At 42.8% G+C, this 20113-nt stretch overlaps 3 protein-coding genes across 9 annotated transcripts in view; all 3 read left to right on the forward strand.

The window, feature by feature from the left end:
- Positions 1 to 20113, forward strand: part of LOC140455646 (uncharacterized) — a 285832-nt gene that overhangs the window by 131376 nt on the left and 134343 nt on the right. The gene's annotated exons all lie outside the window — the stretch shown is intronic.
- LOC140455621 (uncharacterized) lies at positions 6151 to 9231 on the forward strand. Its single transcript, XM_072550563.1, has one exon. It carries the CDS (start codon positions 6667 to 6669, stop codon positions 8089 to 8091), a length of 1425 nt encoding a protein of 474 aa, XP_072406664.1. The 5' UTR covers positions 6151 to 6666; the 3' UTR covers positions 8092 to 9231.
- Positions 8744 to 20113, forward strand: part of LOC140455667 (uncharacterized) — a 48667-nt gene continuing 37297 nt past the window's right edge. The window contains exon 1 of the mRNA XM_072550668.1: positions 8744 to 8851. The gene's annotated coding sequence lies outside the window, so the exon portion shown is untranslated. The remainder of the gene's footprint in view (positions 8852 to 20113) is intronic.

Raw genomic sequence — 20113 nt, forward strand, 5'->3', positions numbered from 1 at the left:
AATTAGGCAATTTGCAGCTGATTGTTTTGCTTTTCCTTGCAGGTGGGGATTCCACCAAGTTTGGTGATTTCTGTCTACAATTCCCTCCTTCCCAACATGCGTATGTCTGTGAACATAATCAACTAGGATAGGCAGAAGTGAATCGGGCAGACATGTCTGACGTAACCCCAAAGCTTATTGTAACTACTTGCATAACAACCATGGTTCATCCATCTTTGTTTTTCCTTATCAAAGGCATCCCCCTGATAGGTCTGTATTTGCTCTAAGTGAGGCATGGTCAGGTTGTCAGAAGAGGAAATAGGAGAGTCTCCCTTTGGTTTCCCATTCGTCATTTAAGTAACCATGTCTTTTTGCTCAAAAGCTGCTTTCTTAGCAGTTGCCTTTAGTGACATCGGAAGCACCAGAGGAGTGAGCAGAACATTGGATAATTATCAATTGAGAGAAGTTGAATAGCACTGAGGAGATGAGCAACATAGGCAACATTGAGGATAGGGTTCCTGATGAGGTAAGGAAACTGCGCTGCTGCCAGAGTTGACCAAAATCATGGGCACATCCAAAGGCGTAGCGGGAATCAGTATCGATATTAGCTGACTTTCCTTCAGCAAGTATGCAGACACAGATAAGAGCAAGGAGCTCAGCTTGCTGGGCGGAACAGGGTGGGTCAACAGAATAAGCTTCTGTTGTAAGGAACAAAGTGACAATTGCATATCCTGAAATGTGTTTGCCCTTTGGAGAGATAGAAGAAGAAACATTGACATAAAGTGTAAGGTCTGGGTTAACAAGAGCCTGATCCGTAAGATCAGGATGTGGTTTAGTAACAAGGTAATTTATGAGGACACAATCATGGGAGGGTCAGGCAGTTCAAGAGGTTCTTCCTGCAGGAATGTAGCGGGGTTAATGTTAGAGCAGTATTTAAGGAGAGAAGCGGATTCTGAGTGGAGTAAGTTTCTACATTTTGATGTAAAGTTATATTAGAGGCAGCCAATACTATAGAATGGATAGTTAGGAGAACCTGGGTGCAGTTTTAAATAATCGTGTAGAAGCCATGTGTACTTTCATCTTGAATTAGATTAGATTCCCTACAGTGTGGAAACAGGCCCTTTGGCTCAACCAGTCCACACCGAGTGACCCACCCAGACCCATTTCCCTCTGACTAATGCACCTAACACTATGGGCAATTTAGCATGGCCAATTCACCTGACCTGCACATCTTTGGACAGTGGGAGGAAACCGGAGCACCCGGAAGAAACCCACGCAGACACGAAGAGAATGTGCAAAACTCCACACAGACAGTCGCCTCAGGCTGGAGTTGAACTTGGGACCCTGGTGCTGTGAGGTAGCAGTGCTAACCACTGAGCCACCGTGCCGTCCCAAATTAATTAAATGTGGTTCCAGTAGAATGCCACAGGCTGTCTATAAATACTAACTAGGAGGCAGGGTTGTAACTGCCAACCTATACAGTGGCCTCATCCTTCTAATCGGAATTTTGAATTGTGCTAGTTTAAATTTAACTTTGCACCTCTGGTTGTTTTAAAGTCAAACCAAAATTTATTTTTGAAAATCTAGCAAGGTTTCGGTTCTTTCAGCAGTGCATCATTTTCTTTCACCGTTGGGTTAAAGAGTACGCACTGGTTTTAAAAGCAGCAGTTAGATTTGATCAAAATCAGTGGCCTTAACTTCACTCATCAGTGTAATTGTAACATTCCTAACAGAGAAAAATGATTCGTTGGGGGAAGGGCATGGGCCTCAGCATATTTGGTACTCAGAATAGGGAGAGGGAGATTCAGGCGATGTTTTGTTTTATGAAGGGTATTCACTTTGGCCGAATTGCGGGTGAGTTTTGAGTTTAGCTGACAGCAGGAGAGGCATAAGATATTTCCTTCTCCAAATCAGAATCCCATTCCTCATCCACAGATGGATCAGGATACTTTAGTAATAGGTCTTTGGGAGAAGGGAGGGTGGGGTATAAGGAACAGTCTCTGTCATTCGTCCGGTCCGGTGCGGCTGCAGCCTGTTCTTATTCACCGGTTTTCCTTTTCATTGAGGCCCCTGACGTTTCAGCTAAGGCTGTGATTCTTTGCTTTCCTTTTTTTTCTATTTTCTCCCTAGCCAATTTCAATTCTACTTCTAAATCATGTGCTTCACATTTGTGTTTTAGTTCTGTCCAATCTAGTTCAGTTCCTTCCACAGTTAATGGACTAATTCCCCTTTTAATACAGTTTTGTCTCCATGATGATTGCATGGGTTTTTCCCACTTTTCCGAGCTACCTTTTCCATGCTGATAAGGTTTCTTTCTGCTTACTTCCCTTTTTTTTCCCCAAATCCCTTGTTCAATTTTAATGAATAGAGTTAAATCACGTGTGCTTCCTAGAGGCAAACCTTGAGCAGCTGCAGCTGATATTTTCCTTAATTGTTTCTCATAATTAGGATACAGACTTATTATTTCTGTTAGAGGACATTTGTCTTTCATCTTATCTAGGCTTGTACCCTTATTTATCCTACCTACATTAAATCTTCACACAACTACTGATCTATTAGGGCCTCTAACCCCACAAAGCAAAGCACAGGGGCACCAACCCCACAAAGCAAAACACAGTGACACCAACCCCACAGAGCAAAGCACAGACGACTCTAACCCCACAGAGCAAAGCACAGGGGCCTCTAACCCCACAGAGCAAAGCACAGGGGACTCTAACCCCACAGAGTAAAGCACAGGGGCCTCTAACCCCACAGAGCAAAGCACAGACGACTCTAACCCCACAGAGTAAAGCACAGGGGCCTCTAACCCCACAGAGCAAAGCACAGGAGCCTCTAACCCCACAGAGCAAAGCACAAGGGCCTCTAACCCCACAGAGCAATGCACAGGGGACTCTAACCCCACAGAGTAAAGCACAGGGGCCTCTAACCCCACAGAGCAAAGCACAGGAGCCTCTAACCCCACAGAGCAAAGCACAGGAGCCTCTAACCCCACAGAGCAAAGCACAGGGGCCTCTAACCCCACAGAGCAAAGCACAGGGGCCTCTAACCCCACAGAGCAAAGCACAGGAGCCTCTAACCCCACAGAGCAAAGCACAGGAGCCTCTAACCCCACAGAGCAAAGCACAGGGGCCTCTAACCCCACAGAGTAAAGCACAGGGGACTCTAACCCCACAGAACAAAGCACAGGGGCACCAACCCCACAAAGCAAAGCACAAAACACATACACAGAACATAAACATTCACTCACCAACAAACAAGTGTGTATACAAACTGAATCTTAAAGGGTTAAACTTTCTGCAAGCTCTCGAGAGTTAGCACATAGTCTCTGTCTCGCACGCTCTCTCTCTCTCATGAACATTTTAGAAGATAACAACCCGACAATGAACAACAAGACTAATTATTTCTGCAAAACATTCTCGACATTTAGTACCTATTTAAGCGATCATTTAGGGTTCCATCAGGATACTGTGGGAGTGAAATTGGGGAAGCCACACACACAGTACAGATCGAGAGCAATCAAGGTATAATCTTACCTTGTAAGCCCATTGGTCTCGGGTCTGACCCTTAGATGAAGCTCCTCTTTTCCAGTTTCACGCAAACGTAGCCCTTGTTGGAACCCTGCTCGCAGCGCCAAATTGTTAAATCACAGATTTGAGATGGCCCAGGGAATCTCTTATGGACTCAGACCTGTAAAGCCTCTCTCTAGGTTTGTCCCGGAGATTGTACGCTTTGGAAGTCCGGAATAAAACCTCTTACAGACAGTTTAGTTGAATTTTAGTCATTCCCTTTATTTACTAATAGCATCAATGCTCTGATGTACTGATACAGTGGCTTCCTTTGTACAAAAGTTTACAAAAACATTGCATGTTCTTAATTACACAGATAACAGTGAAAGACAAAAATTTGTAAGGAAGAAAAGTTAATTGACAGATCTGTCTACGCTTGATTAATCACTCCTACAGGCCCTAAGCCTTTCATCAGGTGGAAAAAACATACCCAGCTGAGTTGGGCGCCTGCTAGCGAGATAAACTCCTATCATTAAGAGGTACCACCAGTCTGAGCTAATTGGAGAGTTCATAAGGTAACCTCGCACAGCTCACATGTCTGATACAATTATTTTACAAAATGGCTTCTTAGCAAGGAGGGCAAACTTTTGACCATAAAATGGCTTCCTGACACGTTGTGCCAGAATCTCTTCAATGTTAGGCCTAGAATAATTTCTAAGCTAGGAGCAGATTCCTGTTTTTAAGCACTGAATCATTCTGTACCTGAGGCTGAGATGTTACTGTAAGGTTGCATTTAAACTGATTCAGTAGACTTTGAATTAAACATGCTTTCTTTTCAGGGTTGTGATTCAACTTCAAATAAGACATAAGATCTGATTAATTAGAATTGATAGTGGGGCAGTTTGTAAGGTCTGTTGAGTGGTCTGCAAGAACAGCAAGTAAGTTAAAGCTTCATCAATATTACCTTTTACAGAGTTTGTATTTAATTACCGGCAATAGCTACTCAATATCATCATAAAGTCCCAAAATGCAATTAAACCCAATCCATAGCAGATAAGCACTGAGTTAATTTTCTCCTGGCTTCAGCAGAACTCAGCACTAAAATGGTCTCTCTCTCTCTCTCTCTCTATCTCTCTATCTAGTGTCCTTTTGAACTCTCAAGTCAGCTTCTTGTAACAGCAAAGATGTTTTTCTCTCTGTGTCTGCCCCGCTTGCATGGGGTAATAAGAATCCATTATAATTGACAGGATCTGACCATTAATTACATGGCTTTTGATAGTACCAAGTCTCATTTCAGGATCAGAATCAAACATTGTCATTAATTTCACAAGAGAACGGTCATGTCCTGTTCACACAGATTCACTGATGTTAAGACAAATGTTCTTAATTGCCTTACAGCATCCTATTATCACTTGGTGAGCACAGATGTCTCTATCTTCTGCATTCCTTGAGTTCCCCCCTTTTTCTCAGCCTTCCTGCCTGTCTATTTTCTAACGCAGTAAACGTATTCTATAATTCAGCATTACATTTTAGTCTAAATATTTAAAGACAAGTTTTAAGGCTATAGACTTTCTCAATTTCAGAGGTTGGTGGAATGATTTAAACGGGAGATGCTCAAGAGACCAGAATTTGGAGAAATGCTGAAATCTCAGAGAGCTGTAAAATTGGCAGAAATCATAGAGAGGTGGAGCTGTGAGGCTATGGAGGGACTTGAAAACAAGGATGAGAAATTTAAAAGTGTGATATTATCAGATGGAGAGCAATGAAAGGTCATTGGACACAAAGGGGAGTATTATGTTATGTACAAGACCAGACCCCCTCAAAATATTTCAAGAAAGTAGCCCGGACCCTAACTTTGCTCGTTGTTTTAAGCAGTAAAGTGGTATAAAGTTAAGAGTATGTGGATATTCCAGGAGTGATACAGCTGGCTCAACCACTTGGTTTTAAACATAACAGAATTTATTTGCAAGATTACCAAATGAAACACAAACAAAAGAGAACAGAATAAAGAATAACTTAACCTATCCGAAAACCTTACAAATTATCCCAATTTAATAATCTGTTCCAAATTCCTGCAACAATCCCCATAAACACCCCTTGACACAAAAGGTGAAATCAAACACTGAGAGTTGGCAGAGAGATCCAGCATGGAACACCTTCTTCCATGTAGCTGTTTCTTTGACCAGCAATCTCAAAATGGACTAACTAGCTGCTATGAGCCTAAACAAAACCAGACCAGAGAAAAGCTGAGCTGAGAGAACCGGCCACTCCCCCTTTCATTGTGCAAGTGTTTTTTTGAAAACTTAAAAGCCTTTTGCCTGAGGCAGTATCTGTTAGTTATAATCAAATTGGCGCTAAACCTAGACCTCTTGGAACCTGTGTCTTTATGACTGCTCTGAAAAAAAAACTAAGGACAACATAAATTTGTTCAAGGAGCAGCATCATCACAAGTGAACAGGACACAGTGAAAGTCAGGATACAGACAGCAGGTTTTGAACATACAATTAATGAGGAAAAAGAAAGGAATTGCAACTGATGCAATCTAGTTCCCCACACTGAGGAATTGTTACACACTATAGACCCTTCTCTAAATGATGAGTCAGCCCCTTCGGCAAAGGAGAATAGACAGTTAGAGGAAATCATGTTCCCTTTTCTTGTTTTACAGAAGGATTGCACCGTACTACATCAGAGAATACAGAGAGGATAGGCACTGCAGATAGATCCTGACCTTCACCCAAGGAATAATTGCACAACTGTGGGAGGACATCCAGTTCCTTCACAGCATTGCTCAACACAGAGAAGACTGAGCGGTTGAATCGTCATTTGGAAATCGGTCGGATCAGGGGAACTTTGACATATCATCAGATCTGAAACTGGTCAGTGGTGTGGAGTCTTCCATCAGAACCAACCTTTCTGAAGGTTTGGCTGTGGGTGATTGGTCAGGGTGAGGCTGGGGGGGAAGTGTCAGTGGCTCTAAGTATCATGAGAATTTCAATCATTCATCAAGCCTCATGAACCATTGACTCATTCCTACAGGGGAGTGGCTATTCAAGTTGACATGTTAAAGGAGGACAACACAGGCTTCAAAAATCTCCCACATACAGTGAAACTACTGAATAATGGTTAAAATAAGGGCAACTTCCTGGAAGTGAAACAATTCAAGTGTGTGTTGTGCAAACGAATGTTTGCAAAGATATCGACACTTGTGAGTCATCAGCACATTCACACTGGGACGAAACCATTTGTATGTAAGGTGTGTAACAGGGGCTTCACACAGTTACCAGGCCTGGTGAAACACCAGCACATTCACACTGGGGTGAAACCATTTACCTGCACGGTATGTGACAAATCATTCTCGGAGTCATCGCACCTCTGTGTTCACACAGGGGAGAAACCCTTTTCATGTGAGGTGTGTGACAAATCATTCTCAGAGTCATCGCACCTCTGTGTTCACCAGCAGGTTCACACAGGGGAGAAACCCTTTTCATGTGAGGTGTGTGACAAATCATTCTCAGAGTCATGGATCCTCCGCAGGCACCAACGCATTCACACTGGGGAGAAACCCTTTGTTTGTGAGGTCTGTGACACATCATTCTCACAGACATCTACCCTCCGCATACACCAACGCATCCATACTGGGGAAAAGCCATTTACCTGTGAGGTGTGCGACAAATCGTTCTCCGATTTATCAACTCTCCGCAGACACGAACGCATTCACACAGGAGAGAAACCGTACAAATGTGAGGTGTGTGACAAGTCATTCTCAGAGTCATCAACCTTGCGGGTACACCAGCGTATTCATACTGGGGAGAAGCCATTCACATGTGAGGTGTGTGAAAAATCATTCTCAAATTCATCACATCTCCGCAGACACCAACCTGTCCACACAGAGAAGAAACCATTCATGTGCAATGCATGTGACAAATCCTTCTCAGATTCATCTAGTCTCCTGCTCCATCAAAGGATTCACACAGGGGACAAACCGTTCAAGTGTGATGTATGTGACAAAGTGTTCACAGAATCATCAACTCTCCGTGTACACCAACGCATTCACACAGGAGAAAAACCATTCACGTGTGAGATGTGTGACAAATCATTCTCCGAATCATCAACCCTTCGCAGACACAAACGTACTCACACAGGGGAGAAACCATTCATGTGTGAGGTGTGTGACAAATCATTCTCACAGACCTCAACTCTCCACGTACACAAGCGCATTCACACAGGGGAGAAACCATTCATGTGTGAGGTGTGTGACAAATCATTCTCAGACTTATCGAGCTTCCACAGACACCAACTCATTCACACAGAGGTGAAGCCATTCACATGTGATGTGTGTGACAAATCATTCTTGACTTCTTTGCACCTTCGTAGACACCAACCTGTCCATACTGGGGAGAAGCCATTCTCATGTGATATGTGTGGCAAATCATTCTCAGTTTCATCCAGACTCCTCCGACATCAGAGGATTCATACAGAGCAGAAACCATTCACATGTGAAGTATGTAACAAATCATTCTTGGACTCATTGCATCTCCTGTTCCATCAGAAGATTCATACGGGAAAATGTCCTTTCAGTTCTGAGATTGTGATGAACCTTCCCTGATGTATTTGAACATCTGGGATTCACACAAGGGAGAAACTCTTCAAGTGTGATTTTTGTGACAAGGCTTTCACAGTGTCAGTGAAGCTCCTGGTCCATCAATGTATTTACATTGGGAAGAATTCTATCAGTGGGAGTTCTGTTATAAAGCCATCATATAAAATGTTAGACCTCCTGTATCATCAGAAAACTCATCAAGGAACTACCCAACCAAGTCCTTGGCTAGTTTTCACTCAGTCATAGCACTGCAACAGACTTGAAGCAAGCCCCATGCAGCAAGGACAACCGGTTGTGTTTATGTCCAGAGCATTAACACAAACTAAACAACATTGTACACAGAGACTGCAAAGGAAAGTCTGAATATTGTCTTTGAATCTGAAGCTTTCAACCAGTTCTTGACTGGGAGAGAGAAAGTGATGGCAGAGTTTGACCACAAGTTATTTCAAAACATCTTTCTCAAACCATTTCTAACTGCTCCAGACCTTGCAAAGGATTTGATTTTGCTTTCATAGATATCTCTTGAAAGTGAAGTGCAAGCAAGGGAAGCAGATGAATATCAATGACCTGCTCTCAGGGGCTGCACTCTTTCTGATGTAAGTTGAAGCTGGTACACAGTGTGAAATCTTCCAGATACAACAAGAAGCAACATCGCAATATACTCTGGAAATCATCAACCCAACAGAGAAATTGAATCTGACAGACAGTCACCTTGCTTAATTCAAACAAATTTTGCTATGAGGTGCAACACCTCAAAAGACCAAAAGTAAGAACAGGAATGAGTGACAAAATCAAAGAGAAATGATAGGAAGCCATTATTTCACTTTGGTAATACTGTCAAATCATTGCCAGAGCTGATCCTGGGAAGGCAGTCAGAGTGCAAACATTCAACACACTTATCAGTAATCAGATCAGTTGGTAACATGGGAACTGTGTAGAGAATTTGCCAGTTTGATCATACACAAAGTGCCTTACTAGGTCAATACTGCAATCAGAGAAGGTGCTGTTTCAGCAGACAGTTGATGAGGTAAATCTTATGTCACTAACTAGCAATGTGCTGAATGCCATCATTTCCAAAGGTTATCCTTTCTGTGTGATTTAAACTTTTCATTGTCCCATCTGAATAAAACCTCTTGTTGCAGCTGCTGTCTTTGGTTTCCCTCATCAACACTTGAGAGGAATTTCTAGTAATGGGAATAGCATTTTTCATCCTCCAGAGGTTTTCATATTGACAATATCAGTGTAGATGTGTATCCTCTAATGTGTGTGACAGCATATGGGAAGAGGAAGACCCACAGCATCCAAGGCAGGGATGATATGTTGTGGTGGGATCAGTATATGCACAGGAGAAAGAAAGATGGGGAAATGATTCTTCAGGAACAATATGAGTTTGGTGAGTGAGGGCATGGGGGGAGCTGGAGAGAAGCTGGAGAAAGACAGTTCAGGGCTAGGCCAGGCACGTGTTAATGGAGGTTTGTCCAAGGTGGGCTTAATGGAAGGAAAGAAAGTGCCATGCACACTAATGGGATTGTTTCAATCTTATCTACCTGAGCAGGAAGGTTAATAATCAGAGAGCAGAGATTTAAGACAATTGATGGAAGGATCAGTGGGGAGCTGAGTAATCTTTTCAACCAGAGGGCTGTGAGGGTCTGAACACCTTGACATTGTCCCACCAAATTCTCATAGAGAAGATACAGCAATGAATGGAAACCAGCTTCCTATGTTAGTGGACTGGTCATAAACCAGGATATGGAATTGTTACAATCTCTAAGATGACACAGATTTAGGTAGGGATTTGTCCAGGGTGTCATATTTTTGGTAGTTTTACAAAACGTGTCTTTAGCAGTAGGCGTGGTTGTAGCAGATGGTAGCAGTAGTAGAGAGCAGCAGCAGATAACAACAAAAGTAGACAGCAATGACAGCACTACACAGTATAGAGCTGCTCAGAAAATCAGTTTAATAAGTGGATTGGATAAACTCAAACAGGACAATGAAGCTAAAGGAACAGCAGCAACATTTCAGAAGCAACAATTCAAGGGTTAATGGCGAGAGTGCAACTCAGATGTTCCGAAAATTAGATTACTTACAGTGTGGAAACAGGCCCTTCGGCCCAACAAGTCCATACCAACCCGAAACCCACCCAGACCCAATCCCCTACACCTAACACTACAGGCAATTTAACGTGGCCAAATCACCGAACCGGCACAGTTTTAGACTGTGGGAGGAAACCGGAGCACCCGGAGGAAACCCACACAGACACAGGGAGAATGTGCAAACTCCACACAGTCAGTCGCCTGAGGCAGGAATTGAACTCTGGTCTCTGACGCTGTGAGGCAGCAGTGCTGTGCCGCCCATGGACAGAGTTTGAGTTAGATAGTGATTTAACTCAGAAGGGGTCTGATATTTCCAAGCTTATGAATGTTACAATAAACTATTAAAAAGAGGAGTTCTGAACATTGACACGTTTTTCGATCTCGACGGGTTCAGGGTGAACCCTGGAGATTGGAATATATGAGAGATGTTTAGATTCACCCACCTATAGCGTAGAATAACTTCTCTATGAAGACATTGTCTCATCAAACACTCACAGAGAAGGGACAGCACAGATTTGATACAGAGGCAAGCTCCATCTATACTGTTCCTGGAGTATCACTCACACCCAGATCAGGCTTAAGACTATCCAGCCTCACTCATTCAGACGCTCCTGTATCACTGACCTTAATCAAATTCGATGCTGTGTTTCCTCTATACTGGGGAGATGAAATGCAGGCTGGATGAATATGTTTTTAAAAATTGTTCACTAGATGATATAGTCACTGGCTAGGCCAGCAGTTATTGATCATCCGAGAGGGCAGTCCTGAGTTAACCACATTGCTGTGGGTCTGGATTCGCATGTAGTCCAGACCTGGTAAGGATGGCAGTTTCTGAAAGGACATTCGTGAGCCAGATGAAGTTCCTTTTTTGCTCTGACAATTGATAATGGTTTCATTGTCATCACTAGACCCTTAATTCTCGATTTTCACTGAATTCAAATTCCAGCATCTGCCAATGGGAGGATCCTAACCCGTCCTCTGGATTAACAGTCCAACAATAATACCACTAAGCCATTGTCTCCCTGTTGCTTTGCAGAACACCTCTGCTCTGTCTGCTAAAATAATTCTGAGCTTCTAGTTGCCTACCACTTCAACAGGCTACTGTGTCCCCAAGACAATATTTCTGTCTCAGATTTACTCCAGTGAAGCTCAACTCAAGCTGGAAGATCAACATCTCATCTTCGCTTGGGGACCGTACAGCCTTGAGGACGCAACATTGAGTTTAAACGTTTTACAGCATATATCCTTGACCCACCCTTACCTCCCAGGCTAAGTCATGACGTGTTTCTTTTAGCACAGCCAACACATTTTTACCCACTCATAGACCCCATTATCACCTATCTAGTCCTTGTTCATCCCTAATTTGTTATCAACAATTCCTTTGCCTGTGTTTTTTCTCTCTGGGCTCAGTTTCCATCCATCCATGCACTCCCTCCATATATCCCCTTCCCATCGTCATATCACATGTCATCAGCAGAAATATGATCTTTTCTACTGTCAGTTCACAAGAAGGGTCACTGGACTCAAAACATTAACTATTTTCTTTCCACAAATGCTAGCAGGCCTGGTGAATCTCTCCAGCAAAATTTGTTTTTGTTACAGTGGGGTGGTGCACTGCAGCTCCGTTTCGCAGGAATACAAGGGATTTTCAGATAGAGTCGTAAAGTTGTAGAGATGTACAGCATGGAAACAGACCCTTCGGTCCAACTCGTCCATACCAACCAGACATCCCAACCCAATCTAGTCCCACCTGCCAGCACCTTCTATTCATATACCCATCCAGATACCTTTTAAAAGTTGCAATTGTAGCAGCCTCCACCACATCCTCTGGTAGCTCATTCCATATACGTACCACTCTCTGAGCGAAAAAGTTGCCTTTTAGGTGTCTTTTATATCTTTCCCCTCTCACCCTAAACCTATGCCCTCCAGTTTTGGACTCCCTCACCCCAGGGAAAAGACTTTGCCTATTTACCCTATCCATGCCCCTCATAATTTTGTAAACCTCTATAAGGTCACCCCTCAGCATCCGACGCTCCAGGGAAAACAGCCCCAGCCTGTTCAGCCTCTCCCTATAGCTCAAATCCTCCAACCCTGGCAACATCCTAGTAAATCTTTTCTGAACTCTTTCAAGTTTCACAACATCTTTTCGATAGGAGTAGATGGTCATTCTGGAGTGTACTTGTGCAAGTGAGATTAGGATGTTAGTTGATGTGGAGGTCACCTATCAGTACCCAGTCTATTAAAGGTTTCTGGCTCCTGGAGTTAACCCACTTTTCTCCATCAGTTTCACTTCTCCTGACACCTGGGACTTCAAAATTTTTCACGGCTTCAGGAACCCAGGCACAGATGACACTGACACTTGTAACTAGTGACCACTTTAAATCAAACTTTCAAACTGCCGATTTGCAGGGGGTAAGTATTCTAAACACAGCCTTGGCAGTAACCCTTAGATACTGAATCTAACAGAAATTTATAAGTTATTGTCAGCCATGGTCTGTTTCAAAGGCTGAACAGTTTGTACATTTAATGTCTCAGATTTTCAGTGTCTCTTGAAAGGACAAAATCATCAACTCACAGCTCTAAGAGGCTTCTAATTCCAACAGTGTTCCCTCAATGCTGAGCCTATAGCGCCAGCACAAATTCGAACACGTTTCTCTGATTGACGGTAACTGTATACTCAAAGATCTTCTGTACAATGAACTGGCCACTAGATCATGACTTCCTGGGCGTCCATATGCCTGCTACAGGGATACCTGTTGGTGAAGTAAGGTCACAGGCATTGACACTGACAATGCGTCAGGGAAGACTGTGGCTGACCGCCCTAACCTCTGCAGGCTTACTGTTTGGAAGAAGCGAGCAGAAATGGAAAGCTTAGCCAGTCGTTTGGATGGCCCAAAAAAAAAACAGGTCAGCGAATGCTGAACATTCTGATCCTACGGGCTTCCTCTGCAGCAAGTGTGGCGGAGCCTGTAATGACAGAGTGGAGCTCCTGAGCTACACAACGTGATGTTTAACAGAAAGTCAACTCCCACCATCAGTATATTCTCCACATTCACTGTTTCCACACTCCATGTACCTGGTGATCCCCATTGTGCACCAAGAGCAAATGAGGGGTTAACACCCTCAAGAGTCAATCCCTGAATTAAAGTCAAGATTTCCCTCCAGTCCTGTATTCTGTGTCTCACCCTCTTGTGACACTTGCTCCGAATACATGTGCTCATCCCACCACTGCGCATCATCACTGCCTTGGATACTGTGGGTCTTCCTCTTCTGATCTGCTGCCAAACACATTCCGAGGATACACATCCCACTGATATTCACAGTTTGAAAGTCTCTGTCAAACATTTACCTGGGGAACTGAGACAGCAGCTGCAATAAGTGAGGTTTTATTCAGATGGGACAATGACAAGTTTAAATCCCCACCTGATCTGCTGCTAAAAGTCACCTCCATTTCCCCGGTCAGTTTCCCAAGTTTCAGGAAACTCATGTTGCTCCAGAAATATTTGGATTGACTGTGAGAGACGTCAATCAGAGAGCCCACCCACTCTGCCCATTGTCTCCTCTTCCTCTTCCAGAGCTGGTTCACTTCCTATAGGGACTGAAAACCAAGTGAGGAGATGGTGAGTGAAGGAGCAGCTTTTATACAAATTGTATCCCATAATATCCACACCAAGCTTCAGGCAGTCTGACTATCCTGTGGGTAATCAGGGGTGGAAATGTCCCTTATACTGTGTGAGAAGATCCAGCTGAGAGAGCTGTTTACTCGGTGCTTTGTGCTGAACTGTTTGACTTTGTAGCATAGTAGACAGTGAAGAAGATTTTCTAAGAATACAAAGGGATCTTGATCAAATGGGTCAATGAGGTGACAGATAGCAAATGGAGCTCAATCTGGATAAATGCGATGTACTGCATTATGGTATAACAAACAAGGGTAGGGCTTATACAATTATTGGTAGGGCCTTACGTTGTAAAACAGAGGGACCTAGGGGTGCAGGTAGACAATTGTTTAAACTTTGTGTCACATATAGACAGGATAGTTAAAAAGGTGTTTGGCATGCTTACCTTCATTGCTCAATCCTTTGAGAATAGGAGTTGGAATGTTATGTTGAGGACATTGCTGAGGCCTCTTCTGGAATACCCATGTCCAGTTCTGGTCGCCCAGTTAAAGGAAGGATATTATCAAGCTGGAGAGGGTTCAGAAGAGATTTACTAGGATCTTACCGGGTATGGAAGGTCTGAGTTATAAAGAAAGGCTGGATAGGCTGGGACGTTTTTCAAAAAGTGTGGTACTGGAAATGCACAGCCGGTCAGGCAGCATCTGAGGAGCAGGATAGTCGCCATTTCGAGCATAAGCTCTTCATCAGGAATGTGTCTTTTTGAGCATAAGCTTGACATGTTCCACATTCCTGATGAAGAGCTTATGCTCGAAATGGCGACTGTCCTGCTCCTCAGATGCTGCCTGACTGGTTGTGCTGTTACAGCACCACACATTTTGACTCTGATCTCCAGCATCTGCATTCCTCACTTTCTCCTAGTGGGACTTTTTTCACTGGGGTGTAGGAGGTTGAGAGGTGACCTAATAAGAATTTATAAAATAATGAGAGATATTATAGATAGAGTTGATGGTAGTTGTCTTTTCCTCAGATGAGGAATTTCAAGACTGGGGGTATATTTTTAAGATGAAAGGAGATAGATTTAAATAAGACATAAGAGGCAATGTTTTTACACAGAGAGAGAGGTTCGCATGTGGAATGAACTTCCTGAGCAAGTGGTGAATGTGGGTACAGTTACAACACTTAAAAGACTTTTGGATGGTTACATGAACAGGAAAGGGCCAGGAACAGGCAGGTGGGATTAGTTCAGTGTGGGACCATGTTCGGCATGGACTGGTTGGACTGAAAGGTCTGTTTCCATGCTCTACGACTATGACTGTATGACTGGAGCTGTGTTGGATATTGATTGTGTTTATTGGAAGCATTTTCCTTCTAATTTCCAGGCTGAGTTTTGCTGATGGCTCATTCCTGAATATGAGAAGGTGAAGTATAATTATGTGGGAGGTACAGAGTATCTGAGGATTCTTATTGATTTCCTGTTGTTGAATTGTGTGTTGAGTGTTGGTTATTATCCTGTGGACTGTGAATGGTCAGTTCTCTGTTGGGATTTGGATGTTGCCTTTTTTTTTAGAAACCTCCAAGACCTCCCTTCCCCTGTAACTGTAACCACCTGAAAAAGGTTTAAAATCTCTAATTATTTTGGACCTTTCATGACCACATAATGTCTCAAAAGAATTTACGTCCAGTAAAGTACTTTTGATATCTGGTCACTGTGGTAACACTCAAAATGTGATTGTCAATATGAACCTGCCACAAACAGCAAAGTAAGAATGACCAGGTAATCTGTTTTTTAATGGTGTAAAAGAGGTAAAAACAATGACTGCAGATGCTGGAAACCAGATTCTGGATTAGTGGTGCTGGAAGAGCAGTTCAGGCAGCATCCAAGGAGCAGCGAAATCGACGTTTCGGGCAAAAGCCCTTCATCAGGAATAAAGGCAGAGAGCCTGAAGCGTGGAGAGATGTTTTTAATGGTGTTGACTGATGAATTAATATTGGGAGTAAGTGAGCACTGCAGATGCTGGAGATCAGAGTCAAAGAGCGTGCTGCTGGTAAAGCACAGCCGGGAAGGCAGCATCTGAGGAGCAGGCGAATTGATGTTTTGAACATAAGCTGTTATCAAGAATGAGGGGCTGCCCCAAGGGGACTGAAAGATAAATGGGAGGGGAATGGTGCTGGGGGAAAGGTAGCAGACGGGGAGCAGAAGGGTTCCCTGTGTAACATCCCCTCTGAAATATGGAACCTCTGAAAGTGGCACACTCCCTCACTACTGCACTGTAGTGTCAGCCTCAGTGCTGAAATCCTTGAATCTCCCCTTAGGACCTTTTGACCATTGAACTATGTTTAAGATGCTGTATAAATGCAAGCTGTTGCCTACTGTTGTTGTGTAAAATATCAGACAGGTTTTCAGTCAGATCAGTGTGATTCCCCCTCATGATGTACCATCCAACTGACCCTCATTGTGAAGCAGTTTCCCAGTGAAGGGAGAGTGTAAAGGGAATTAAGGTTGTAACCTCGAAATTGCTGCATGTGAATTCACAAAGGCAATGGTCAGAGATGGGAGTGGCAGAAAGGGAACAGAGACGTGGAGCTTTTGATCATTCTGACTAATCTGGTCTAAGGGATATGAGCTCTCTTTTGTGTGCTGTATTTCTGTTCATGGCTTTCTCAGTTCAGCAATCCACGCTGGTGTTTATATCATCTGCTGCTTTCAATGATGTGAGGTTAACTACTTGGCACCATCAGTTCTAAGTGGACTTTAAGGGCAGCTGAAGGCACAGCCACAAATGTTGGAACAGTTACAATGGGAGCTGCTCAAGAATTTGAAGCAATGTGAAGGTTTCAGAGGGTTGTAGGGCCGAAAGAGATTATGAAGTTGGGGAGAAGTGAGGCCAAGGAGGAATTTGAAAACAGGGATGAGGAATTTGAAAACTGAGATGTTTTCAGACTGTGGGCAACGAAAAGCCAGGAAATGCAAAGGTGATGAACGAATGGGGCACAGTGGAAGTTCAGATACAGGCAGCAAGTTTTGAATTCTCAATGCCTGGATTGTTAACCTTTTCTTGGAGACACATTTCTTGAAATTGTATTTTCATGCCTTGTTTAAATTTTTTATCTGAAGTCCTCATCTTTTCACAAAAGCCTGTGCTAGATTGATTTTTTTTCCCCCCAGTGCTGTGGTTGGTAACTGAATTTAGGATGTGCACAGAAAGGGGGTGCAATGTACCTAATTTCCCAGGATAAACTTGGACCCTTCAAACAGCTACACCAAAGTACTAGTTTTCCTTAGCTTGTAGCATTTCCTGTCCAGTTTGTTTTCCTCAAATATATTTCTAAAGGATATATTTGAGAGTGCGATTGGGATGGGTTTAAACTAAAATGGTATAGGGATAGGAATCTATACAAAGAGACAGTAGAGAGGTAAAGATGGATAAAAGGAAAAGACAGAACTGGAAATCAGAGAAGTGATGGGCAAAGAATTCAAGCTACAGTGCTAAATAATGTGAGGAAGATTAAAAGTATTGGGAAGGCCAAACTTAAGGTATTGCATCTTAGTGCTCAATGCATTCTCAATGAAGTGGATGAATTTGTCATGCAAATAGATATACATGGGTATGATATAGTTGGGATTACAGAGATGTGACCGTGGGATGACCAGGATGGGAATTAAATATCTGGGCATTCAGGTTTTAGGAAGGACAGACAAGAGCAAAAGGAGTGGGGCAACATTGCTGGATAGAGGGACCATTGATGCAATAGTGAGGAAAGATATTAGCTGTGGTGAAATGAACTTGTATGGAAACCATAGGCAGAAAACAATAGTGGGGATTGTACATAGACCCCTGAACTGTAGTGGTAATGTCAGGGAAGGAATTAAACATGAAATTGGAACCACAAACAACAAGGGTGCAGCTGTCATTATGGATGAGTTTCATTTGCCTATAAATTGGACAAATCCAATCAGTAACAATGCTGTAGAAGTTGCATTCTTGGAGTATGTACAAGATGGTTTTCTGGATCAAAACATTCAAGACTAGATATTGTGAGATAATTGGCAGTCTAGCTGTGTGAGGCCCCTTGGGGAAGAGTGACTTTAGTATGGTACAGTTCTTCATGAAGGTGGAAAGTGACATAGTTAATTCTGAGAGTAGAGCCCTGAATCTAAATAGAGGAAATTAGGATGACATGAGGCATGGGTTGATTATAGTAAATTGGTGAGTGTTATTTAAGGAGATGACAAACGAGAGGCAGTAGCAAACATTTAAAGAGGAACTGCAATAATTGTTCATTCCTACCTGGCGCAAAATAGGAAAAATGGCCTGTCCATGGCTAGCAAAGGAAATTTGGGATGATATTAGATCGAAGGAAGGGGCATACAAAATGTCTAATAAAAGCAGTAGACCTGAGGATTGGGAGCAGTTTTGATTTCAGCAAAGGAAATCAAAAGGATTAATTCACAGAAATACAAATATGAGAGTAAGCTTGCAGAGAAAGTATAGACTAATTTAAAAAGCTTCTGCAGGCATTTGACAAGAAAAAGATTAGTGAAAACAAATGTCAGTCCATACAATCAGAAACAAGGTACGTTATGATGTGGGACAAAGAGATGACAGACCAACATATATTTTGGTTCTATTCTCACAAAGGACACAAATAATATCCTAAAAATGTTGGTGAACACAGTCGTGTGAGAAAGAGGAACTGAAGGGAAGCAGTATTAGTATGGAAATGGTGTTGGGGAAATTGGTGAAATTAAAAGCCAACACATCCCCAGGGCCCAATAATCTACATCATAGAGTGTTTAAGGAAGTGGTCTAGAAATGGATGCAATGGTTGCCATCTTTTGAGACTCTGGAACAGTTCCTATTCATTGGAGGGTAGTTAATCAAACCGTAAGGTTAAAAAAAAAGTAGAGAGAAAACAGGGCATTATAGGGTCAGCCTGATATTGGTCATAGGGAAATGCTAGAGTCTATTATAAAGTAGCAGAAAATGGTGACAAAATTTGACAGATTCAATATGGTTGTGCAAAAGGGAAATCATGCTTGACAAATCTATTGGAATGTTCAAGGATGTAACTGGTAAAGTTGATATGGGGTTGCCAGTCGGTGTGGTTTACTTGGACTTGCAGAAGGGTCCCACACAACAGATTAGCATGTCAATATTAAGTAGCTGGTATTGGGGATAGTGTACTGACATGGGTAGAGAACTGAGCAGACAGGAAACAAAGAGTAGGAACAAATTTTCTAAGTGGCACCCAGTGGCTAGTGAGGTACTATTGGGATTAGTGCTTGGACTTCACCTATTCTATATATGTATGAATGATTTATGAGAGGAGATGAAATGTTATATCTTCAAATTTGCAGACAGCATAAAACTAGGTGGGAGGGTGGACTGCACGGAGGATGTAGAGATGTTTTAGTGTGATTTGGACAAGTTGATTGGGCAAATACATAGCAGATGAAGTAAATTTTGGATAAAGGTGGTTTGTTATCAGAATGGCAATAGACTGGGAACAAGGGAAATGCAATGAAACCTGAATATTCTTGTACACCAGTCACTGAAAGTGTAGGTTAGTGTAGGTTAGATGGGTTTCAGATTGGTTTCACAGGTGGGCACAACATAGAGGGCCGAAGGGCCTGTACTGCACTGTAATGTTCTATGTTCTAAGTAAGCATGCAGTTGCAGCAGGTGGTGAAGCAGGCAAGTTGTGTGTTGACCTTCATAGCAAGAGGATTTGAGTATAGGAGCAAGGATGTCATGCTGCAGTTGTATAAGAGTGAAGAGTGTGCTGCTGGGAAAGCACAGCAGGCCAGGCAGCATCTGAGGAGCAGGAGAATCGATGTTTCGGGCATAAGCCCTTCGACAGGGCTACACACTCGACTCTGATCTCTAGCACCTGCAGTCCTCACTTTCTCCTTGCAGTTGTATAAGATCTTGGTGATGCTACACCTGGATTATTGTGTGCAGTTTTGGTCTCCTTTTCTGAGGAAGGATGTTCTGGCTATGGAGGAATGCAACAAATGTTTACCACATTGATTTCTGAGATGGTGGGACTGATATATGAAGACAAACTAAATTGGTATGCTCACTGAAGTTTAGAAGAATGATAGAGGAATCTCATAGAAACCTATATTTAAAGGCAAAACAGAGAAAATGCAGCAAGAATGTTTCCAATCATCATACAGTCCAGAATCAGGGGTCACAGTCTAAGGATACCAGTGTAGCCCATTTAGGACTGAGATGAGGAGAATTATCTTCATCCAGAGAGTGGTGAGAGTGGAATTCTCTGCCTCAGAAAGGAGTTGAGGCCAAAACATTAAAT

This window comes from Chiloscyllium punctatum, chromosome 30, assembly GCF_047496795.1.
Source record: "Chiloscyllium punctatum isolate Juve2018m chromosome 30, sChiPun1.3, whole genome shotgun sequence".
NCBI lineage: Eukaryota > Metazoa > Chordata > Chondrichthyes > Orectolobiformes > Hemiscylliidae > Chiloscyllium > Chiloscyllium punctatum.

Excerpts from the sequence above, each read along its gene's own strand:
- LOC140455621 (XM_072550563.1), top strand. The coding sequence starts at position 6,667 with ATGTTTGCAAAGATATCGACACTTGTGAGTCATCAGCACATTCACACT.